The sequence below is a fragment of the Xenopus laevis genome, chromosome 9_10S (assembly GCF_017654675.1).
Source record: "Xenopus laevis strain J_2021 chromosome 9_10S, Xenopus_laevis_v10.1, whole genome shotgun sequence".
Lineage (NCBI taxonomy): Eukaryota > Metazoa > Chordata > Amphibia > Anura > Pipidae > Xenopus > Xenopus laevis.
Window position 1 is genome coordinate 32,510,871 of NC_054388.1, and position 25,720 is coordinate 32,536,590.

Genomic DNA, 25,720 nt, shown 5'->3' on the forward strand with positions numbered 1-25,720 from the left:
AATTTGGACCCTAGCCAGATTGGTTAAGATGCAAATTGAAGAGATGCTGAATACAAAGCTAAATAACTCAAAAACCTTAAATAATAAAAAACATAAACCAATTGCAGGTTGTCTCATAATATCACTCTCTACATCATACTAAAAGTTAACTCACAGGTGAACAACCCCTATAACCACTATGGTGGGTGGCCATAATTGTTTGGATTGGTGGTAACATATCCATGATACTGTATATGTTTACAGTTTGGATCCTGACAAATATTAAAGGTGGCTATTGGAGTCAGGAGGTTTGTGGCTAGAGGACTAGCTGGGTACTGTGTGTGTGTGCAGATTGATGGTGGCTCTCTTATTGCTAACTAGGTCCATGTTTACAATTAACTGTTGATGATTCCTTGTATGTTTCCTTATTCATGTCTGTTTCCTTATGTGCTGAATATTCAATTGGTTGTACTCTTTATGTTGAATAAAGCTGTGGTCAGTCTGTATCACACATTTTATTGGTTAGTCAGTGTGTGAGTAGAGGGTGGGAGATGCAGGGTCATGGTTTGCCACCCATATGGATTCATGCAGTTCAGTTACTACCAAGTACAAATTACTGTCTTATTATTACAGACAAAAAAGGAAATAATTAAAAAAATATTTATTTGTTTTAAAATTAACTCTATGTGAGATGACATTTTGGTAATTCTGAGCTTTCTGAATAATGTATCTCCAGAGATAGGATCCTATACCTTTGCCTGGTATAATATATACTGTATAACACTAGTCTCTTGTGATTTTACCCTTGTTGCATTTTACTATGCTAATATGTTATTACTTGCTGCCTGAACCTTCTCCACAGATATATTTCCTATGTACCTAGCACAAAAGGCAATAAACTTGAGCTTGGACTTGTGCTATCTCTAATGTAGAGAGAGTCTAATGCAGGTTAAAAAGATGGTTTCTCTAAATCTGATTATGCAGAATGCCTGCTTTCACTAAACAATGTCAATGCACAATGGTGCAACCTTTCATACACATAGCTGTTTATATACACCCTTTCTTACTTCAAAGCACTAATAAAAATGCTGAGCTTTATATACAATATTAATGTGACAATTATAATAAAATAAGAATATGAAATGGGGATTTAGTGTTTGAATTATTTGGTACTGACTCAGGGTGAGACTCGTGTGACTCGTTTCTTTTTGTATGTGTGTTTTTTTTTTCCAAGAGCAGCTTCCAATTTAGAAAGGCGTTTCCAAAAAATAAAAAGTAAGTCAGAATTGTTCAGGGAACACAGAATCAAGTCTGTGATTCACTAGTGACGGGTGTGCGGCAGCAGAAAGGTGAGTGTTCGATTTCCACGTTTATAGGATATGGCATAAGACAAGATGGACAACTAGGCAATTGCGTGACTTATACTTGTACTATTTTCAACATTAAACTTTGTACAAACTGGTTTGACCTTCCATCTGGAATGTGCATGAGCCCAGAAGGATGGTTGTTTACAGAAAACAAGGGATTCAGATATTTATGTTCCAGGGAGAGCTGAAGTGCACCTCTACAGATGACCAAAAGGTAGCTGTAGAGCCATCAGGTGACAGTTGCAGCTTTGAAGAAAACTTTGAAAATATCAGATACAAGAAGTATTTTGTGGGCTGTACACCAGCAATGAGGTCTTAAGCTGCAGTTCTGTTTGGTATATTTTTAATGAATGACTTAATTCCACCAAAATAGCTGGATAATGAATAGGTGATTGTAATAAGATGTTATGCAAGGAGAGCTCTAATACTTCTCAAGTTTCCTGTATATCTGCTTTGTACAGCTGTCAAATCATTTTTTACAAATGTATTTTTAGTTTAATTTCCTCTGAGTTTGTCCTTACCTGCTTTCAACTTGGACCGACTCCTTCACTGTATCCTGTTCTCATCTTTATCTTCTCTCCCATCAGTTTCTCTTAACCTACTCTCTTTTTCCCAGTAAGCCCACCCAATTATACCCCCCAATTTTACTTTTACAATACTTTCCCATTCCTTTCTTTCAAATGTTACCCACATTGTTTATCTCTATTCAATTACCCACCAAATCCAATTGATTGCACACCCTTCCTATCACCCCTTTTAACAATCCTCCCTCATTTTATTACATTTTTCTTCTTCCTCTCACCACTTCTTAGTTTCTCTCTTTTGTTTTCCCTTTCTCTTATTTGGTTCCCATCTTGTTCCTCTCTTCACAGCCAAACCACAGCTTCACTTTCCCCTTTGTTATTCCTTCTTGTTTTTGTGGTTCTAATGATTCTCTCTCTGTGTCTCTTTCTCGTAAAACGTTCCCATATGCAATTTCACCTCTCTCCGTTATTAGTGCTGTACACAAGTGGCTTCAAAGAGTATTTTAGCAGGTGCATTTACATCTAACAGAGCAATGTAGGCTATCACATGAGCAAGTCCGATCAGCAAGAGTGGCAAACAAAATAGTAACATAGTAACAAAGTAAGTTAGGTTGAAAAAAGACACACAGCCATCAAGTTCAACCTTTTAACTTTTTTTAACCTGCCTAACTGCCAATTGATCCAGATGAAGGCAAAAATCCCCATCTGAAGCCTCTCCAATTTGCCTCAGAGGGGAAAAAAAATCCTTCCTGACTCCAAAATGGCAATCAGACTAGTCCCTGGATCAACTTGTACTATGAGCTATCTCCCATAACCCTGTATTCCCTCACTTGCTAAAAAGCCATCCAACCCCTTCTTAAAGCTATCTAATGTATCAGCCTGTACAACTGATTCAGGGAGAGAATTCCACATCTTCACAGCTCTCACTGTAAAAAAAAAACCCCTTCCGAATATTATGGCGGAACCTCTTTTCTTTTAAACGGAATGGTGACCTCGTGTCAGCAGGACTACTGGTAAATAAAGCATTAGAGAGATTATTATATGATCCCCTTATATATTTATATATAGCTATCATATCACCCCTTAAGCGCCTCTTCTCCAGCGTGAACAACCCCAATTTGGCCAGTCTTTCTTCATAGCTAAGATTTTCCATACTTTTTACCAGCTTAGTTGACCTTCTCTGTATCCTCTCTAATAAAATTAAGTCCTGTTTGAGTGATGGAGACCAAAACTGTACGGCATATTCTAGATGGGGCCTTAACAGTTCTCTATAAAGTGGAAGAATGACCGCTTCCTGCCGTGAATCAATGCCCAGGGCCGGAACTAGGGGTAGGCAGAGTAGGCACGTGCTTAGGGCGCAAAACTTAGGGGGCGCCAGGCACGTACTTTGCACTGCTGCCTACCCCCTGTCCGGTCTGCAAAGCCTGGCAAAGTTTAGTGGTTTGCGCGCCTGTACCAGAGGTGAAGGGTGATCCTACCGGTCATCGTGTATGTGTACGCGCAGCTGCAAAGTGGGCGATGGTGCTGGACGAGTTGCCTGGGGTGCCAGGCTCTGTCAATGCCCCTTTTAATACAGCTCAAGACCTTATTTGCCCTTGATGCTGCCGACTGGCCTTGCTTGATACAGCCAAGTTTATTATCTACAAGGACTCCAAGGTCAGTTTCCATAATGGGTTTGCCTAGTGCAGTCCCATTAAGGGTATAAGTGGCTTGGATATTTTTGCATCCCAGGTGCATGACTTTACATTTGTCAACATTAATTAGCCACTTAGCTGCCCAGATTGCCAGTTTGTCAAAAACCTGTTCCTGGATGGAATTTATTGGGCCGGATAGTTTTGTGTCATCTGCAAACACTGTTTCCTATCCATGTGCAAACGACGTTTAGAATGCAGTCGTTTGTGGGGCAGGGTATCAAACGCTTTGGCAAAATCCAAATAGATCACATCTACTGCCCCCCCCCACTGTCCAGCATCTTACTTACCTCATCATAAAAAGCAAATTTGTCTGACATGACCTATCCTTCATAAAGCCATGCTGATTGCTGCTCATAATGTCATTTACTAGGACAACAATTTGAATGTGATCCCTTCAAATAATTTGCCCACCACAGATGTCAAACTTACTGGCCTATATCTGCCAGGCTGAGATTGTAATTCCTTTTTAAATATTGGAATGACATCAGCTTTTCTCCAATCCATAGGTACCATACCAGATAAAAGAGAATCTGAGAAAATCAGAAATAGGGGCTGGTCTAAAACTGAACTAAGATCTCTTAGAACCTTGGGGTGTATGCCATCAGGCCCTGGAGCCTTGTTAACATTCATTGTTATTAAAGCTTTATAGATCATATCCTGAGTCAGCCACTGACTAGATTGAGCTGAGCTGAGCCATCGGTGCAGCTATAAAGTGAGCCTGGGAACTTAGACTGAAAAACGTAAAATGGGGGTTCTACTGTAGCACATTTGCCTTTTCTGTATCTGTTACAACCATACTGGTACCATTATTTAATGAAGCAACACTCTCAACCTGCATCTTTTTACTATTAATATATTTAAGAATCTTTTTGGGGTTAGTCTTAGCCTCTGCGGCAATGCACTCTTCATTTCCTTTCTTTGCCTTCCGGATAGCTGATTTACAACAATTATTATAGTGTTTATATTGATTAAATTCAGCTTCTGTCCCGACAGACTTGTAGTTTTTAAATGCCTTTCTCTTCTTTCCTATTAACTTCTTTACTTCTATATTAAGCCACATAGGGTGATTCTTAGAGCTTCTACATTTACTCCGTAAGGGAATAAATTGAGAACAGTAATGATTTAATATAATTTTAAATGACAACCATTTCTGTTCTGTGTTCTTAGCTGAAAACGTAATGCCCCAATCAATGCAGCCAGCAGGTAGAAGACTCCAACATTAACAATTGTATTATGTATGTGTAATTGCAGTAAACCACATACAACATATTCAAATGTATAGAAGAACTGATGCTAAAGGGGTAAAAACCTTATTTTTACTATTACTGATAAAAAGCAGAAGCGACATCATTTGTCAGATACTTCTACTTTAGGGAAATGGGTAAATAGTGTATCCACAGATTTTATCAAGCAGTATACATGAGATTCGGAAATCCATTATCCACAAAGCTACGACTTGATTTTGTCCAAATTTTTCCAAACTAAGATATAATTTATCCTTATTGGAAGCAAAACCAGCCTTATGGGTTTATTTAGTGTTATAATAATAATAATAATAATAATAATAATAATAATAATAATAATAATAATATTTCTAGTGGGTGTAAGGCATGAAGATCCAAATCATGGAATGATCTGTTAAAAAAACCCAGGTCCTAAGCCTTCAGCATAACAGGCCCTATACCTGTACTAGTGCCTTTTGAAAATATTCTATAGAGGTTACAAAACACCTCTGAAATCTCTAGGCAGTGCAGTCTTTGATTTTATATATATATATATATATATATATATATATATCTTATAAATGCCTACAAGAGAGGTAATTTTGATTGTGTAGCTGCTTAAGGGTGTGACTCTATGTCCTGTTTCTATTCATAACATGTGATTCTAACTTGGAACTATTTTCCTTGCTTGCCACCCCAGCAGATCACCTAGCACACTCTAATCAACATTAACATATGTTTTTCTTTACACACTCAAGAGGGAGGAGCACGGGAAGCAATCCCTATAGGTAACAACCTGCTCTCCCAATGCTTTGGGCTCAAGTGGGTCAAACATCATACCCGCCTTATTAAATTGTCAAGTATGTCACTCTTCTTAGCTGTTGGGTGGTGGCATTGTACTATAGCGATAAATATGATCTTATCAACACAATATAAGCTGCTTGTTGTTATTGTATGTGTTGGTACAAGTAGTGAATCACATAGCGAATTACATAGGGTGTGAGAACCCTGGAACTACCTTCATGTTGCCGTAGCTCCTGGGTTTGACAGCATCAATAGGCACATTTGCACACAAGGCAGGAAGAGTAGAGCTCAGCACAAACGTGTTGAAGTGCAAAGATCATCTTTAACCACACCTTTATTGAATAGCATCAATACTTGATTATTTGCACCCACAATTGCATTTGCCATCATAAATTATACTTTTTATCGCCTAGCTCCTAAAATGTTTCTACATAGTGTCTTAGAGACTATAAACTCTTAAGGACTATGGCAGATGGGCCCCAGTGCCCTGGGTTGCTGGACCTTTGAAACAAACATTTTTCAATGCCAGTTAAAACTCTAGCTGGAAGATAATAATGCTCAAAGTATCATTGCATCTACCATTACTATGTGAGTTAGACCTTTTCAGGTATATAACTCAATAACAAATAGCCCTGATTATAACTAATATGTTATTTAGTAAAAACCCTCGGGTCACATTAATGGACTTGAGAATGTTTGTAAGTGTAGCTGCTATAGCAATAGACTGAAAATGTACAACAATGTACCACATGCTTACTGGACAGATAATCTTAAGATTATATGATACCAAGTTGTGTATGGAACTCTTGGGCAGACGGTGTCTAAAATTTTTTGAAGGTTTATGAACTTCCAGTAGGACAGTTTGCATTAACCTATGACTTCTCAATGACGCCATGTTTTCCACAAAACAACACAGCTGTACAAATGTTAGGTAAAAGAGTGAAACCCCTGTAATGAATTACCTATTTTTTTAATTATGCTTTATCTCAAGCATGAAAAAACATTCATGCCTAAATTGAGTTAAGTGGAAAATCTGCTCCAGATCTAATGGTTGGATCTTAGGAACCTAAAATATTGTTCATTCTTGACAACAGCATAACTAGGATATGAATCGAATAACTGCATTCTTTGTTTACAAAACAAAGATCATCAAAGCTCCAAAGAGGGAGGGAAGCAAAACCTTGGGATAATCAAGATGTTCTGCAAATTAAATCACACACTGGAGTTTCAAGTAAAACAGGTTGTGCTCTGTCTGATAAAATGATACCTGATCCCTACTTCATTTAGTAATGTGTTGATGATTGAGCAGACATCACTGAACAAGGTAAGGATTTCACAAAGCTAAGCTATGAGTTTTCTTTATTGAGGGAAGCTGTGATATGATCTTTCTGAAAATGTTTTGAAAACATTTTTGTGTCTCAATTTGAAGATGTATCTTTTTAAATGATTGAATGTTTTGAAGATTTTCAAAGAATCTTTGATTTTTAGAGTTCTGGCCATTTTTAATTTAAAGACTCTAACAATGAGATATAAACTGGACTAAAATGCAACAAAATTATTAACCAAAACAGATGAATTAGAGCTCACTTAAAGAAATGATTTCAGTACAAAAAAAAATCTAATAAATTAACTGCCTTTTGCACAAATCCTGCATGTAGAGAGACACGATGCCTGTTGATTTTAATAGAGTGAACTCTAATACATCTTCTAGGCAAAATGAGCCCCACTATAAGATATATTGGATATAACTGTCAATAAATATCTAACACCCTACTCCTGCATGAAGACAGAATGAAGAGAAACAGATGCTGAGAGAGGGATAGTGAAGATAAAATTGATTATATTTAGAAAACTTCGTATTTCAGTATGCTGAAGCGTATATTAAATTTTCATTTTCATGATAGTTCCATGTTTCGTGTTATAAAATGTGAGACCTTGACAAAATAAATTAATAAAGTTAGGAGTCAGAATGGTAATTATAGCAGTTTAGTTAGTGGGGAAATGTAAGCTATCAGACATCTGAAGTATCTTATAATGGTGCAAGACTTAGAACTAGATGATGGGCTCATAAATGCACTAAAGTGCTTTTGCTTATTTGTTCAGTGGTGTGCTGTGGTTGGTTGGACCTTTGTGGCACAATATGAAGCACATTATGCTAAACCCTGTACTTAACTGCCTGGGGAAGGGGCCCTTTTAGAGCATTGCACCTGCACTGAATACTTTCCAAGTACACCCAAGGAAACACATTCTTGCTCTAGCTTCATGCTTCTTTTATATAGTGAATTTAACAGGGATAACATGGCATTGGGAAATGAGGAATGACTAAGTGCCCAGAAGGCACAAAACGCGTAAGGCCACCCTCTGTGATGTTCCTTTTTGTATAATAAAACTTTTTTATTTGCATCTACTTTTGGAGTGAAGTCCAGTTTCTGTGCCAGCCTACCACTGAAATCTATATCTCATATATATAGGTTAGAATAGAAAGGGTCTATTTACTGTAGGACAGTCAACTTATTCAATTCACTATCAATTGATCATTTATTGATGGGTTTCAAAAATGTTTTTGAATGATTTTTAGCAAACAAAAGGATATAGCAAATATATCTATGATTTGTTGAATGCTAGTAGTAATTGCTACAATGTGTCATTAATATACCCTAATATGGACTTTTGTCTTTTTTTCTAAGCTAAAAGTCGATTTAGCTATTATTATGGAGCTATAGCAACAACAATTTTTCAGGTTGCACGCAGCTGTCTAATAATTAGTGATGAGCAAATTCTTTCACAATTTAATTTAGAGTTTTGCCGCTGGCAGTCAGTTTCACATGGAACAAAAAAGTCGCCCATAGACTCTAATATATTTTTTTATAAAAAAAGTCTCTGGGACAAAAATTTTGAAGCAACAAAAATGTCAACCATATACTTTAATGTGTTTTGCAAATTTTCTTGTAGTTTCTCATATTTATCAGCAAAGCGAAAAAGGACAGATTTGTTCATCTCTACTAATAACGTCTTAGTGTATCCAATGAACTCCTAAATTTGTAATTTATTCATAAAAATACCCTCATGATGCTATGTACTGCTTTTTATTAGTGAGTATATTTTCCCACAGGCCCTGATTCAGACACATCCTGAGAAAACTTTCCTACATTTCCTTTAGCCATGTCAAGCTCCTTTCCACTCTCTAATGCCACCTACATATCTGGGGCATTTAAGGTCACTGGTGAACGAGTTGTCGGCAAAGATGTGGCAGTTACGTTGACGATTACCAATCTAACTTGTAACTGCAAGGCCATCAATGTGAACATCACTGCTTTCTCAATCCTTTATACCAACAAGGAAATGCACCAACTATTGAATGAAACCAGGAAGCTTTGCCTGAAAGGCAAGGAAGGTAAGGAGTTTAAAAGAAGCAGTATTTTTCATTTTTTTTTTGTTTAGATTTCAAATACAGCAGGACATAACTCAAAATGACCGCCATTTTTAAATTTTTAAAGGGGTAATCATAATCAGCAGTGCAATAAGCATGGATTTGGATTATGTTAATATATTAAACAAAAGGAAGGGTTTTGTCATCATAGTTACATAGTTACATAGCAGTCTTTTTCCATTGGAATTATTCAGCCTACCCAAATACTGTATGAATGAGTTTCAGTCAGCTGTGGGTCCCTCTCACTTTGGACCCATTTGAGGAAGCTGACTGGTAGACAAAATCTGACCGTTTACAAGGGAGAAACCAGCTTTAAATAATCATATAAAACATATAGATAACATTTATATGAAAATAGTAATGTCCTATAATTTAAACACTATTTCTCTTTAGAGAAGGAGGTTCCACTCACAATAAAATATGCACAGTACGAGGATCTCTTGACTGCAGATAATATGATTGAGGTCCATGCTGTTTGCTCTTCTGAAGAAACCAATGAGAAATTAGTTGTGGAAACAAATATTGTATTGGAGAACCCTAAATTTGAGATAAAGGTATGTCTTTATATTGTTTTTATAACTTGTCATCATGTGTTTCGATAGCTGGGGTATTTAATAACATTAGTGGCCAGACATATGAGGGCCCTGTCTAGGGTGGCAGCTTTATAGGGGTGACCTGTGGGTGATTATATATAAAAAAAAAATCCCCCCAGCACTCCACTGGACACAACCCCCATATGTAATAAAAGGCACTAAGTTTGCCCAGGGGCAGTAATCCTTAGCAACCAATACGATGTTTTCTTTTAAACAGGTGTACAGTAAATACTACCTGATGATTCGTTGCTATGGGTTACTGCTCCTGGGCAAACGTAGTGCCTTTTATTACATACCCCCTTTAGAGGCTTATTCATTAAAGGCTTAGAGGTTTTTGAAACCACGTCTAAACTCACAAACTCTAAAACCACAAATGTCATTGAATTTATTAAAAGATCCAAATATAAAAAGTGTAAAAGTGTAAAAGTGTAAAAATGTGCTGAATGATGAACTAAAAAATACAAATACCTTGAAAACCTCTAAAAATTTTAGTTTTTTAGATGATTCCCATCGAAAAAAAATCTGAAAATTCTGAATTGATTAAAAGGGGTCCAATAAGATCAGCGCAGCTACCATTGACTTCTATATCGACAACTTTAACTTGGCAAAGTTTGGCATTAGAGGTTTTCATGTTTTTTTTACACTTAATAAATCTCGAATTTTTAAAGCTTGTAAGAAATAAAGGCCCATTACTGTTGACAGTGGAGGTAAGGGAGGTGGGATTACCCCTTCCTTTTCCATAGGTGCATGTTTAGACTGTCATGCACCAATCGCCTATGGCAAAGGGGGAAGGCTGATGTCAGGTGCCTAGGCCAGCACCAGACCTAAACACAGTCCTGGCCATTCATAAACACTTCATTTTTTGCTTGTTGTTCTGATTGCCTTAGTCTAGTTGGTTGCTATGGGTTACAAGACTAGCAAAACATTAGCTTTGGTTTTAGATTAACTTAATTGTCCCTTTCCCATCTCATTGGCACAATCCTACTTAGCCTGATAATGAAGGTGTTTTACATAACAGCTTAAGCAACATTCCTATGGAAAATAATAACATGCTTTATTAGACTCAGTACATTCCTGTCATATGAATTTCTATAATTAAAGAAAAGTGCAATAAGAAAATGTAGGGAGTTGCCTGTGCTGCCCTATTGGCCTGACAATACCCATTGTCACATGCCTTAGGGCTTAGAGGCTTATACAGCACCAGAACCATATATATATTTGTACGATTGTCACTTTTGTGCTATTAGTAGGCAGGGCCATGATGTCACGTGAGCGGGTCAGTAACATTGCATGTGGGGCTATGATGTGGGGATAAGTGATTGGCTGATCGCCATGTCATTCAGGGGAGATCTTGCCCGCTTTTCCTTTTTTGGAAAACCAGGCAGACTGTTCTGACCCGGGCAGCCCTTTTGAAAACCGGGCCAAGTTGTATTGCCTCAGGAGGCAATGGCCTGATTCTAAACAACACCACTACAACACAACCTAAATCTCAAGTATTAAGCCTTCCCCATGTTCATGATATAAAAAGAAGCCTGTCTGAAAATAAAATCCTGCTGACATCTAGTGGTGTTCTGACACTAGCTTTTCTCCAATCCATAGGTACCTTACCAGATGAAAGCGAATCTGAGAAAATCAGAAATAGGGGCTGGTCTAAAACTGAACTAAGCTCTCTTAGAACCCGGGGGTGTATGCCATCAGGCCCTGGAGCCTTGTTTACATTCATTTTTATTAAAGCTTTATGGATCATATCCTGAATCAGCCACTGACTAAATTAAGCTGAGCCATCAGTGAAGCTATGAAGTGAGCCTGGGAACTCAGACTCCTCTATTGTATACACTGAAGAAAAGAACTGATTTAGCACATTTGCCTTTTCTGTATCTGTTACAAACATACTGGCACCATTATTTAATGGAGCAAAACTCTCAACCTGCGTCTTTTTACTATTAATATATTTAAAAAAAATTGGGGTTAGTCTTAGCCTCTGCCACAATGCACTCTTCATATCCTTTCTTTGCCTTCCGGATTGCTGATTTAGAACATTAATTATAGTATTTATATGTATTAAATGCAGCTTCTGCCCCAACAGACTTGTAGTTTTTAAATGCCTTTCTCTTCTTTCCACTTAACTTCTTTACTTCTATATTAAGCCACATAGGGTGATTCTTAGAGCTTCCACATTTCCTCCTTAAGGGAATAAATTGAGAACAGTAATGATTTAATATTTGTAGGGCAGCCCTCAAGGCACTGAAATTAGCTTTTCTGAAATTCATGGTTTTTGTGGCCCCAGTATATATTTGTTTTTTGCACCAGACATTAAATGGTCACTATTACCCAGGGGTTCAATGACTTGCACATTTTCTATAAGTTCTGGGTCATTAGAGATCACTAGATCCAGAATAGCATTTTTTCTGGTTGGTTCCTCAACAACCTGTGCCATAAAATTGTCATGCAACAAGTTTATAAACTTTTTCCCACTAACTGATCTGGCAGTACTGTTGCTCCAGTCAATATCTGGGTAATTAAAATCCCCCATTATCATTACTTTACCCAAACTAGCAACCTTTTCTATTTGCATCAGTAGCTTCGCCTCCTCCTCCTCACTTACATTAGGGGGTCTATAGCATACGCCTACAATTAATTTGCTGGACTCTTTACAATTGATAAAGAACTCTACCCATAAGACTTCTGTCCCCTCATTTCCTAACATAACCTCCTCCTTTATATAAGCTTTTAAATCCTCCCTAACAAACAGACATACCCCTCCTCCTTTTCTATTGCCTCTGTCCCTCCAAAACAAAGTATAGCCTCCGATATTAACTGCCCAGTCATGTGACTCATTCAGCCATGTTTCGGCCACACCAATCACATCATATTTTCGGACCAGCACCTCCAGCTCTCCCATTTTACCAGTCAGACTCCTTGTATTTGCAAACATACATTTAATACTGGTACCATATTGAACATATGACATGTGGTCCTCACTATCCTTAACAGTACCCCCAGCCAAATCTCCTCCCCATTTTCCCTTCCTTTGTGCACTATCTCATCTAACCTGTCTTCCACTGAATCTTTTACTGAACCTCCCCCCATGCCTAGTTTAAAATCTCTTCCAACGGTCTAGCCATCTTCTCCCCCAAAACAGCTGCAACATCATCATTGAGGTGCAGCCCATCCCTAGCGAAGAGCCTGTAGCCGGCTGAGAAATCAGCCCAGTTCTCCAAAAACCCAAAACCTTCCTCCCTACACCAATCTCTCAGCCACGCATTAATCTCCCTAAGCTCCTGCTGTCTTCTTAGCATTGCTCATGGCATAGATAATATCTCTGAGAAAATTACCTTGGAAGTCCTCGCCCTCAACTTTGCACCTAGTTTTTTAAAATTGTTCTTGAGGACCTCACCACCTCTTCTAACTTGGTCATTGGAACCTATGTGTACCAAGACACAAAGCCTCACAATCAGATATCTCCCATCTTCTATCCCAAACCAAATCATCTCATTTCCCTTTTGTTCTGGTGCTTGGAGGAGGAGGCTGTTGCGCATACTAGTTGGTTGATGGGGGTCAGGTTGAATGGTATGTTCAGTGGTCTATGCATGGGCCCCTCCTAACAAGCTATATGGCCGATCAAGCTGGTGCAGAAAAGATGATAGGAAAAACGCACACAAAAAAAAAATGACAAATAACACTTACTCTGGAAGGTTCTGTGAATTCCACGTTTAGCCTAATAAAACCATATATATTTAACACCCAAGCACTAGGTCTTATGTGTAATGTTCTGGGTCTTTTGTGTAATGTTCTGGGTCTTTTGTGCAGTGTTCTTTCACATTTAACCCAAGTACATTTTATATGAAAGTAACAGTTTCTTGTTTTTGTTCCAGCTTATGGATAAGGCAATATTAAACAAGCCAGTAACAATACAGATCATTTTCACAAACCCCCTGAACAAAGATCTTACTGACATAATGATCATTGTGGAAGGCAGCGGCTTAATTAATGATACAATCACAAAACAGTAAGTAAAACCCAATGGATGAAGGCGTCTGCTTTATTTCTTCATACTGCCTTGTCATGGATTTTGGCAGGCACCAGTTATCATCCTACTTATAACGGCAGTGGTACAGTTATGGGGCTCATTTATTAACTGAGTACTTATGGGAAGATGCAATATAAGTAGAGATGTCGCGAACTGTTCGCCGGCGAACTTGTTCGCGCGAACATCGGGTGTTCGCGCTCGCCGGAAGTTCGCGAACGTCGCGCGACGTTCGCCATTTTGGGTTCGCCATTGTTGGCGCTTTTTTTTGCCCTCTCACCCCAGACCAGCAGGTACATGGCAGCCAATCAGGAAGCTCTCCCCTGGACCACTCCCCTTCCCTATAAAAACCGAAGCCCTGCAGCGTTTTTTCACTCTGCCTGTGTGTGCTGAAGAGATAGTGTAGGGAGAGAGCTGCTGCCTGTTAGTGATTTCAGGGACAGTTGAAAGTTTGCTGGCTAGTAATCGTTTTGATACTGCTCTGTTATTGGAGGGACAGAAGTCTGCAGGGGTTTGAGGGACATTTTAGCTTAGGTAGCTTTGCTGGCTAGTAATCTACCTTCTACTGCAGTGCTCTGTATGTAGCTGCAGTGGGCAGCTGTCCTGCTTCTGATCTCATCTGCTGACTGCTGCAATAACAGTAGTCCTTGTAAGGACTGCTTTTATTTATTTTTTTGTTGTTTTACTACTACTACTACTACTACTACTATAAGAGCCCAGTGCTATTAGTCTAGCAGTGTTGGGGAGTGGGACTGGTGTGCTAATCTGCTGCTCCTAGTAGTTCAGCAGCACCAACTTTAATTTTTTTTTTTTAATATTCATTTTTTTTTTATTTTACTTTTTTTTATTTTACTACCGCTGTAGTAGTGTATAAGTTGACCTTTTAGGCATTATTTGCCCTGTAGGCATTATTTGCACACTGTTTTCTTCAACCCGCCATCGAGCTGTGTGACCTTGTTCCCATTCTGTCTAAATATCCATAATATTACCGTCTCCAGAAAAAACACCGGAGTCACTTTTTTCAAGCAGCATTCATATATTTTACGTAATCCGTATCCACCGCTGTAGTAGTGTATACGTTGGCCTTGTAGGCATTATTTGCACACTGTTTTCTTCAACCCGCCATCGAGCTGTGTGACCTTGTTCCCATTCTGTCTAAATATCCATAATATTACCGTCTCCAGAAAAAACACCGGAGTCACTTTTTTCAAGCAGCATTCACATATTTTACGTAATCCGTATCCACCGCTGTAGTAGTGTATACGTTGGCCTTGTAGGCATTATTTGCACACTGTTTTCTTCAACCCGCCATCGAGCTGTGTGACCTTGTTCCCATTCTGTCTAAATATCCATAATATTACCCGTCTCCAGAAAAAACACCGGAGTCACTTTTTTCAAGCAGCATTCATATATTTTACGTAATCCGTATCCACCGCTGTAGTAGTGTATACGTTGGCCTTGTAGGCATTATTTGCACACTGTTTTCTTCAACCCGCCATCGAGCTGTGTGACCTTGTTCCCATTCTGTCTAAATATCCATAATATTACCGTCTCCAGAAAAAACACCGGAGTCACTTTTTTCAAGCAGCATTCATATATTTTACGTAATCCGTATCCACCGCTGTAGTAGTGTATACGTTGGCCTTGTAGGCATTATTTGCACACTGTTTTCTTCAACCCGCCATCGAGCTGTGTGAGCTTGTTCACATTTTGTCTAAATATTGATAATATTATCGTCTCTAGAAAAACCACTTGAGTTACTTTTTTTCAAGCAGCATTCATATATTTTACGTAATCCGTATCCACCGCTGTAGTAGTGTATACGTTGACTTTGTAGGCATTATTTGCACAGTGTTTTCTTCAACCCGCCATCTAGCTGTGTGTATTATCGTTTCCAGAAAAACCAACTGAGTTTTTGTTGTTGTTGTTGTTTTTTTTAAAAATAATGCCAGGCAAAGGCAGGCCGCCACGCAGAGGCCGTGCTAGGGGCCGTGCTGCTATGCAATCCTGTGGCCCTAGCAAATTGCCCAGTTTTAAAAAGCCAATGACCCTGAACTCCCAAAATGCTGAAGAGGTAGTTGACTGGCTTACACAGCACACCCCATCCTCTACCGTTTCTAACTTTACCACAACATCCTCCTCATCCTCCACTGCTATGGCCACCCCACGTAACACTTCCTCCACCACCGGTGCCCCTTCTTCACTGGGGTCAGAGGAGTTATTTTCCAATGAGTTTCTTGAACTGAGTAATGCGCAACCATTATTGCCAGAAGAAGATGAAGGAGATGAGGACCTTACACCAGATTTAATTCTGGCAGAGAACACGATAGAGATGGACATAATGAGTGATGAGGAGGAGGTCCCCGCTGCTGCTTCCTTCTGTGATGTGTCAGAAGAAATTGATGCATCTGAGGAGAATGATGATGAGGAGATTGATGTTTTGTGGGTGCCTAGTAGAAGAGAGCAAGAGGAGGGTAGTTCAGATGGAGAGACGGAGAGTCAGAGAGGCAGTAGGAGAATAAGACTTAGAAGAAGCAGGGAGGACAGCCCGCAGGGATCAGTAGGGCAACAACATGTATCGGCACCTGTGTTCAGCCGGCCAACGCACCCGCCATTGCCGCCAATACCGCCAACTCCGCCAACTTCTACTGTTACCGCCAGATCGCACACTTCCAAAAAGTCAGCAAACAGAGGCCAGAACAGAGGCCTCTGTTCTGAGGCCAGAAAAAATATGCCATATAAATGCTGAAAATAGTCATTTTTTGCCATACGTTGACTCAACGTATATGGCAAAAAATGACTATTTTCAGCATTTACGTGACATATTTTTTCTGGCAACTGTGCTTCAGTGGCTGCAACCAAAAAAACTGGGCAAACAATGTCTACAAGGTCAACGTATGGCGAAAAATTACTATTTTCAGCATTTATATGGCATATTTTTTCTGGCAACTGTGCTTCAGTGGCTGCGTCCAAAAAAACTGGGCAAACAATGTCTACAAGGTCAACGTATGGCGAAAAATTACTATTTTCAGCATTTATATGGCATATTTTTTCTGGCAACTGTGCTTCAGTGGCTGCGTCCAAAAAAACTGGGCAAACAATGCCTACAAGGTCAACGTATGGCAGTTGTTTAAAGAGAACAGTAGATTACTAGCCAGCAAAGCTACCTAAGCTAAAATGTCCCTCAAATCCCTGCAGACTTCTGTCCCTCCAATACAGAGCAGTATCAAGCAGATTACTAGCCAGCAAACTTACTATCATCTGTCCCTGAAATCACTAACAGCTCTCCCCCTACACTATCTCTTCCAAGCACACACAGGCAGATTTTTCAGATACATTTTTGCCCTTGATCCCCCTCTGGCATGCCACTGTCCAGGTCGTTGCACCCTTTAAACAACTTTAAAATCATTTTTCTGGCCAGAAATGTCTTTTCTAGATGTTAAAGTTCGCCTTCCCATTGAAGTCTATGGGGTTCGCGAACCGTTCGCGAACCGCTCGCATTTTTGCGCAAGTTCGCGAATATGTTCGCGAACTTTTTTTCCGACGTTCGCTACATCCCTAAATATAAGTCACAAAGAGCAAAACAATTTGCACAAATAAGAATAAAAATTCACATTTTGCAATGTAAAATTCTTCATTAAACTGTTGTTGCATTGGAAATTGTGATTGCAAATTGTTATTGTGTAAATTGATTGTATACTATATAGTGAATAAAGTACCCCCTCTTGTAAAATATAAGGATATTATAAGTTACCGAGGAGTTTTATGACCATATAAAAACACGAAACCGAAAGGCCGAGTGTTTTTATACAGGTCATGGAACTCAGAGGTAACTTCTAATATCCTCATATTTTGCAACTGGGGGTACTTTATTTATTATAATACACACGTTTCAGTGAGTCATGTGACAGAAATGACATCAGAACTCACCGTTTATAACTGATGACATCAGAACTCACCGTTTATAAGGATATAATTTACAAGATATATATGGCTTTTGTGTATTATATATATATTAATATACCTCAACCCTCTTACTAGGGTTCTAGTTCTTTTGAGCAAGCAGACAATGAGTCCACACCAATAAGCATATATTAAAGTGATATATTGCAAAATAAATCAATTGATTGTTATACATAAATGATTACACTTAGACTAAACAATAATTACAATATTTACAGTTATACATTACACAAGTCTACATTGTTGTTACCAAAAAGGCAGGGGAATAGAGTTCAGCTTCATCTCTGCCTTTCCCTCTTGTCTGCATTCCTCACGTTGTCTTGTCCCAGGCTCCTCCAGCTCTCTCTTTCTTCCTCTCAGCTGCCCACCTCCTTTTCCTCTGTCCAGCGTTCTTTTATTCTGGGTTCTCACCTGCCCCCACAGAAACCCTCCCAACTGCCAAGATGCTGTGATAAACCCCCAACTTGCCTTCATCCTGTTGAGAAAGTTTTATCGCATACAGTAAGTTGATTTATGGTCCCCACAGCAGACATAGGACTTAGTAGTCATGGGAAACCTTTTGTTATGATAATTGGGACTTCATGTAAGTTCCCTGAAAAACTGCTTTCCTATTAAATGCCAAAATGAATATGGCAATTTCTTGCAATTGCACATTGCCCATTTGTAAGAAGTGCTTGAAGGTCTCATAATCTTTTGGAGCAAACATAAGTTTTTCAGTAAGAAGTTTTATTACAATCACAACGCACTGACGCAAACTATAAAACTCACAAGGCTTCTTCCACTGAAGAAGTTGGTAAGCAGTTTCCGGGTTTGCAAAAGCTATATTAAATTTGCTCAAATGAAAATTTGTTTATGCAAAGGCTTTAACTTTTCGCATTGTGAATATTTTTCTGTTATTGACTTTATTACATTCCCCGCCTAGAGCAATGATCCCCAACCAGTAGCTCGTGAGCATCATGTTGCTCACCAACCCCTTGGATGTTGCTCTCAGTGTCCTCAAAGCAGGTGTTTATTTTTGAATACCTGGCTTATAGGCAAGTTTTAATTACTAAAAACTAAGTATAGTGCCAAGTTGAGCCTCCTGTAGGCTGCCAGTCCACATAGGGGCTACCAAATAGCCAATTGCAGCCTTTATTTGGCACCCAAGGGACTTTTGTTTCATGCTTCTGTTGCTCCCCAACTCTTTTTACATTTGAATGTAGCTCACGGGTAAAAAAGGTTGGAGACCCCTGCTCTAGAGTGTAAAGTTAAAAATAGTCTTTTTGCTAACTATTTGTCTAGTAACTCATAGCAACCAATCTTAGGTTGCATTTAATAGTCAGCTGTTTGAAAACAAACATGTGGTGTGGGCCAACTTAACACGTTTTTAACACATTACCCCAGGGTCGGACTGGGCCAGCGAGAAACCGGGAGAAAACCTGGTGGGCCTGAACCCTCGTGGGCCCTTCTAGCGCCCACACCTTCTTCACACAGCCTGCGCTCCTGACCTCGACCCCCACCCAATCAAAGAAATGATGCGCACAAGTACGCACTGGCGGGGGGCAGATGCTGATATGCAGCTGGGGAGGGGATTCCGAAGGGGGCTCTTGGGGGGGGTCCCTGATGCAGCCCAGTGGGCTCAGACCCCTCTCTAGTCCGAAGCTGCATTACCCCCAAAGAATCTAGATGAATATTCAAAGGTGTAAAGTATCCCAGCTAGCTTTGCTGGTGAGTTACTTGACAAGACTCAATTTATCTATAATTAGGAAAGTAGTCAAACTCCACAGTACTGGCCCCAGTTCTTCTGCTTAGTGCAGGGTCGGACTGGCCAGTGGGCCACAAGGAAAAAACCCAGTGGGTACCCAGCCCTTGTGGGCCCTGCCGGCCAAGTCCAACTATTGGCGCTGCCCCTTCAACCTCTCTCCCGGACCACAGCTAAGGCCACAAACAAGAAAAAAGGTAAGCGCGGGGGGCTAGAGGGACGTTGCAGCTGTGGAGGGGGGGAGGTCCTGGCTGACGCATCTTTGCTACTGGGACTGGTGATGTGGGGGCCCTGAGGCAGCAGCCCTGGTGGGCCCCAGTCCCCCCAGTGTGACCCTGGCTTTGTGTGAGAATGGTTGTCAGTTCCAGCTCATTATTCTAAGCAATTATAAAGATCAGTTATTCCATTAGTATGAGATTTATTTATTGCTAGTCAGTTGAGTTTTTGGGTGCAACATGCTAAGGACACTCTTGAAGTAACACCTCCTGAAAGGGAAATGAAAGGAGCCTTTTAGTGCTCATTCACTTTGTTACAGTCAGAGGACAATAAAACAGAGCCCAAGTTAAACTTTAGAGTTTTTATTTAAAAAATACATTTTCATATTATCCCATGGCTGAATTCTACAAACTGAGAGCCATCCAGTGGGGTAACAGCTACTGGCTGCCAAGAACAGCACCTACAAATGTCAAATAGTTAAATACGTTATTACATACATGTTTGTGTTTGATTTCGTTCTCCTGTATGAAGTTGTATTTGTCTGACCTCTTTAGTTTACAAAAGTACAGATCCATATAAAATCAGAATTGTTTCCTGCTAAATTATTGTCTGCCATGCAATTGTAATATATCTTCTCTTTCATTCCTTAGAGGCGGCTCTGTAAAAGCAAAAGGCACCATCACAATCCCTGTAACGTTCACACCCTACAAAGAGGGAGAAAGATACTTGCTCGCTGATTTCACCTGTAACAAGTTCAAGAACATCAAAGGTCACTTGGAGATCAACGTGCAGCCGGAATAACCATATTGTTATCATCATGTTCCCACAGCAAGTTATGTACTGACAGTGTTTAAACATACACAAATTAGCCTACTGTTTGCTTTTATTCTTGCATCCATGGCTTATTCTTATCCAGGAATATACAAAGAAGAACACTCTTATGGTTCTGAAACTAAAGCCAGGGTGCCTAATCTGCTGTGATTGGATGGGTGTTTATGGAAACTTTCATCATGGGGTCAATGTATTCCTGTCCACATTAATGATCCCGATCATCCTCCCATATTTCTTAGTCCCTACATATATATATAGTCCTACTGCTATATTACATTCATTCTATCTATGGTGTCAAAACTAATTGTTGGGCCCATAACAACCAGGTTTTATTTACTGGCTAGCTGTTTGCAATAGGATTGATTGTTCTGGGTCCCTTGATGTGGGCAAATGTAAGTCTTTTAATTACATTACAATGGCACAAAGGTGAATATGGAAGAATGTGAAATACCTACTTTTGTTGCTAGGAGAAGCGCTGCAACCCAACATCTCAATGTATGCGTAACTCTCAAGGATCTCTTGGTATCACTGTATAAACAAGCATGGTGATTGGATGGAATATCCATCAGTTTTCTGGTTACTTTCTGTATAAGAAAACAAGTTAAATAAAGGAACTTCATTTCCCACGAGGTTGCCATACCTACATAGTTATTTCCCCTGAATTTCATAAATGATCCCATTGCTTCATTAGTTGCCATACTAACAGTTATTTTCCCTACTATTCATTCCTGTCACATTCCTGCCACCATATGCTTTGACACATCTAGTGGGACAGAGACTGTCATACTTAAAATCATCTTGACCTGGCTGGTTGGACAAATGTCCAGGATAACACAAAGAAACCATATTTTGTTCTTGTTTTTAACATCTGTTGAAAGAAAATGTATGTAGACATAAGTGCAGGTACATGAGAAGTCTTTTGTATATTTTCTTTTTGTAACTGTGTTACATGTAGTATTTAAGGCTCAACACAACTTCAGAGTCAAAGCTCTACGAATGCACCAATAAACTTTGCATGTGAAAATAAATCATGTGTTCTTATTTTGACAATTGTGACGGTATTAAGTTAAAACTATTTAAACCAAACTAAATCTAGTAAAAGTAAGGGGGGTGGAACAAGTAGATGAGCTAGTGGAATGATGGGTTGAGCTCAACCCAGTATAGAAAATAAGCGTTATACTCTTGCATGGGTCAAACAACCTAATTAGAATAATGCTTATTTCATTTGTTTGGGAATATTTATTATGATTTGAGGGTTAATCTCTACTGAAGTTAGCTTCTAGTGTTTCATCTCTACATTTTCTACAGAAGGGACAAATGTATATGTACGTCCTTAGTGTTTGAGAGTTGTCCATGTCTGTAGGGCCAAATATTCTAAACTTTCTGATATTTGAACAATCTATACTGGGTTAGAGCCGAGAGCACAATCTCAATAATCCACATGGCATTCATTCCTACCTTATTTGCAATATACTATAATACTATTAACAGTACTAACTGGATGTGTATGTAAAGCCATATATGTTATGCATGTTGTGTATCTGCTGCTTCTAATGTATATGTGTCTCTCTCTGTCATTTACAGTATATTGTATCATAGCAACATAGTAATTAGGAAAAAGACACGTCTGTTGGGGTCAACCTTTTTTGGCCTAGAGAAAAACCTTCCTAACTGCTAGGAAATATCCAATTGGACCAGTCCCTGAACAAATTATTTACTAAGAGCTTGTAACCCAGTACAGTAACCTTGTATTTTCTTACTTGTTAAAAAGCCATTCCACTCATTCGTTAATCTACTGTATCTGCCAGTAGAATCAGTTCAGGGAGAGAATTCTACATCTTCACAGCTTTCACTCTCTAACAAACTCTTTCCGATGGAACCTCTTAATGGATGTCCTCATGTCTGCTGGGAGGACTTACTGGTGAATAAAACATCAAAAAGTTTATTGTATGATCCCCCTGTCTAATTATACATAGTTTTCATATCTAAAGTGGCTCTTAACTAGTGTAAACAATTCCAACTTGGCCAACCCTTCTATATAACTGAGCTTCCATTTTCTTTATCAGCTTGGTTGCTTTTCTCTGCATTTGTCTATTTCATTAATATCCTTTTAAGGACTGAGAGACCAAAACTGCACGGCATATTCTAGATGGGGCCTTACCAGTGCATTGAATAGAGGAAGAATTGGCCCTCTCCTCCCATCAATTTAATCCAGGATCAAACCATACTAGTCATTCCTGCTGCTGAATGGCAGGGCTTGCAACTTTCAAGTTTATTATCCACAAGTACCCAAAGGTCCTTCTCCATCAGTATTATCACGCAAAATACATCAAAGTAGTATCATTCTGTTGTCTTTTTGAATGAAAAAAAGCTCTAAATTAATTAATTAATTGATACTATTGGTCAAATATCGAGGGTTAATTAACCCTCGATATTCGACCCTCGAAGTAAAATCCTTCGACTTCGAACACCGAAGTCGAAGGATTTAACGCATTTAGTACGAACGAACGATAGAAGGAAAAATCGTTCGATCGAACGATTCGAAGGATTTTAATCCATCTATCGAATGATTTTCCTTCGATCAAAAAAAGCTTAGAAAGCTTATGGGGACCTTCCCCATAGGCTAACCTTGGTGCTCGGTAGGTTTTAGGTGGCGAAGTAGGTAGTCAAAGTTTTTTTTAAAGAGACAGTACTTCGACTATCAAATAGTTGAACGATTTTTAGTTCGAATCGTTCGATTCAAAGTCGTAGTCGATGGTCGAAGTAGCCAACAAAAAACTTTGAAATTCTAAGTTTTTTTCATTCGAATCCTTGATTCGAGCTTAGTAAATGTGCCCCTAAAAGTGTGTTTGCCAGTGTATAAAATTTCATTTTAAATATTTTGTTTAAAATATCTGTTTTAGGTAAACTGGTGTACACAAAATTTCTGTTATACACTTTTGAATTCCAAGTTATTAGTTATGTATTCCAAGTTATTTATTCAACAACTCTCTAATCATAATCTTTAAATCAATACTGGTACAATATTTGCATCCAGTTCATCCATCATATGAAACTCATATGGATGGATATCAGTGTAATATATTGCTAGCCAGCCTAAAGACCTTATAGAACCCTAGACTTAATGCATGATCAGAATGCACCTTGCACCTAGCAGAGCCAGGCCAAAATGAAGGTGCCAAAATGAAGGTGCCAGGGCAAGTCCCTGGCCATCATTAGTCTTTTGCCTGCCTGCTCATGGAACCTGATGAGTAGGGTAGAGGTAGAAGTAGAGAAGACAGCAGTGGTATGTGCTTATGGTCCTAGAGTCCACCCACTCTTGCACACTAGGCATCTGTCTCTGCTTCCTGACCCCACTTTTGGCCCTGGAACCTGGTTAAGTTGTGCCCAGCAGGGGAGTAACTACAGAGGAAGCAGACCCTGTGGCTGCAGGGGGGCCCTGAAGGTATAGGGAGCCCCACAAGGCCCTACTTAAAAAACAATTTGTATTAATAAAACAAAATATCCACTGGATATTTTGTAGGGCCTAAAATGTATTTGCTGTGGGCCCAGTAACATCTTGTTACACTACTGGTGCCCAGCATGACAGAATTAATGCTAAGCACTAAGCGGCACAAATATTCTGAATTCTCCATTACATACTGCATGAATACCAGACAATGTGAAAATGTGAAATCTTGGGGACAGAGAAAAATAAATGACAACGTCACTCTAGAAATGCAAAATAGTCTGCTTAACCAATTACATGTACCTGCACTGGCAATTTTGCAATTGTCTTTTCATCGTGATTCATTTTTGTTCTTTGAAATATTTCTTTGCGTAGGATGACATATAGCACAGCCAAGACTAGGCTAGTATATACAGTTACAATCTTGTACATTGGCCGTTGCTCAATAAGCAAATAGGTGTGTTGCATCTCAAGTACATTTTAAAATCCCGGCGTGGTACAGTTTGGTAGTAGATCTTTTATCTAGGTCACATTTGTTTCAAATGCAAAAGAATTCATCAGAGTCAGAAGAAAAATTAAATTATGCTGGCGAGGTACTTTGATAGCAAATGATATAGCAGGATATAGTGTTTTATAAGCCTTGAGAAGATTTGTTTTTGGTTTTCAAATATTATTTTGGTACCAACACATCAATTAAGAAGCAGTCTATTCCAGATACAATTAGACAAATCTCAGAAATAACTCTGCATTTGGAAACTCGGGCAAATACAATTTTTGGGTTTACATCCTCTTTAATATGTAATGAGGCTGGGCTACAAAATTAAAATATACAGTAGTTACTGGAGAAGCCAGAGAACACCTGAGGAGCACCTGCAATAATATAAGTTTATTGCTGTATTTACAAAACCATTGTAGACTCTTTATAAGTCCTGTCTGGGGTAATTTTATACCATGTCCTTGAAAGATGTAGATTATTTTATTAAAATATTCCTTTTTATCTGCTCTGTTTACAATGTATTAAACTAGATTCAGAGGGATCTGATGATAAACCATCATATATTGCTATCATGCTTCCAGCCAGGACAAGGGTTAATTGCTGGATGGCCCCCTCCAATCAGCTTCAAGAGAAGGCTACTTATACCTCCCCCCCCCCATATTACTCTTTGCCTGAGCAAACAGGTTTTTTCTGTGAGTCAGGGTGTTTCAGCAATCTAGTTAGAGTGTTGTGACAATTGTGTATGGTTTTAAGCTTCTAAAATCCCCAGTACTGTGTTATTGATAATTCATGTATAACCCAGTCTGTACACTGACTGCTGATTGCTAGCTATTCCTGATGTAGTTGCCTAAGTTCTGTTCAGTTCTGTAACTACCTATGTCTATCAGATTCCCTGGTACTGCATTTTAATAAATTGTAAGCTTCTGTGGCACCTTCAGAGCAGACTTTTGTGTCCAGTCTCTATCACGAGGCAGGCTTCTTTGCAGCTTCTGAGCTGAACTGCAAATCTCTACTCTCAGCTAAGAATCTGTCTACTGATAGCTGCTTATGTTATTGGTTACATTTTAAGAATAAGCCTGTGTTGTGTGATCTGGCCATTCTGCCAAAAGCCTCTGTTTAATCAAGAGTTCTTGTAAGTTCGTATCTTTGTCAAGCAGCATTCAGTTCACCTGTCTGCCAGGGAATTGTTCTCTAATCATACGACTAGTGATTATCTCCATACAGCCACTGGGATCCTCTTTAAGTAAAAAAGGGAAAGTTGTGCTCACCACTACATTTTAAAACATTACGCAGATTGCAATCAGGCTCTGACCATAAAATTCATACAAACATAGACAAGAAGTTGAGTGCAAGAGGGCCTCTGCTTTGTTTGTCTTTCTTTGTA

General features: G+C 39.1%; 1 protein-coding gene and 1 long non-coding RNA gene across 3 annotated transcripts; one reads left to right on the forward strand and one right to left on the reverse strand.

The window, feature by feature from the left end:
- The first annotated feature begins 1,263 nt into the window (after nucleotides 1-1,263).
- On the forward strand, nucleotides 1,264-21,420 carry LOC121399019 (protein-glutamine gamma-glutamyltransferase E-like). 2 transcript variants are annotated; one of them, XM_041578785.1, is made up of 5 exons: nucleotides 1,264-1,328; nucleotides 8,704-8,985; nucleotides 9,415-9,575; nucleotides 13,490-13,623; nucleotides 20,212-21,420. In XM_041578785.1, the coding sequence occupies exons 2-5, from the start codon at nucleotides 8,754-8,756 to the stop codon at nucleotides 20,360-20,362; spliced, it is 678 nt and encodes a 225-aa protein (XP_041434719.1). In that variant the 5' UTR covers nucleotides 1,264-1,328; nucleotides 8,704-8,753; the 3' UTR covers nucleotides 20,363-21,420. The 2 variants fall into 2 exon arrangements, with proteins under 2 accessions (XP_041434719.1, XP_041434718.1); XM_041578784.1 differs by lacking the exon at nucleotides 1,264-1,328 and adding an exon at nucleotides 6,814-6,915.
- On the reverse strand, nucleotides 19,908-20,979 carry LOC121399021. Its single transcript, XR_005964687.1, has 2 exons — nucleotides 20,848-20,979; nucleotides 19,908-20,304 (listed from the first exon to the last, which is right to left on the reverse strand). It is a non-coding gene; the product is annotated as an uncharacterized LOC121399021 (long non-coding RNA).
- Nucleotides 21,421-25,720: the final 4,300 nt, after the last annotated feature.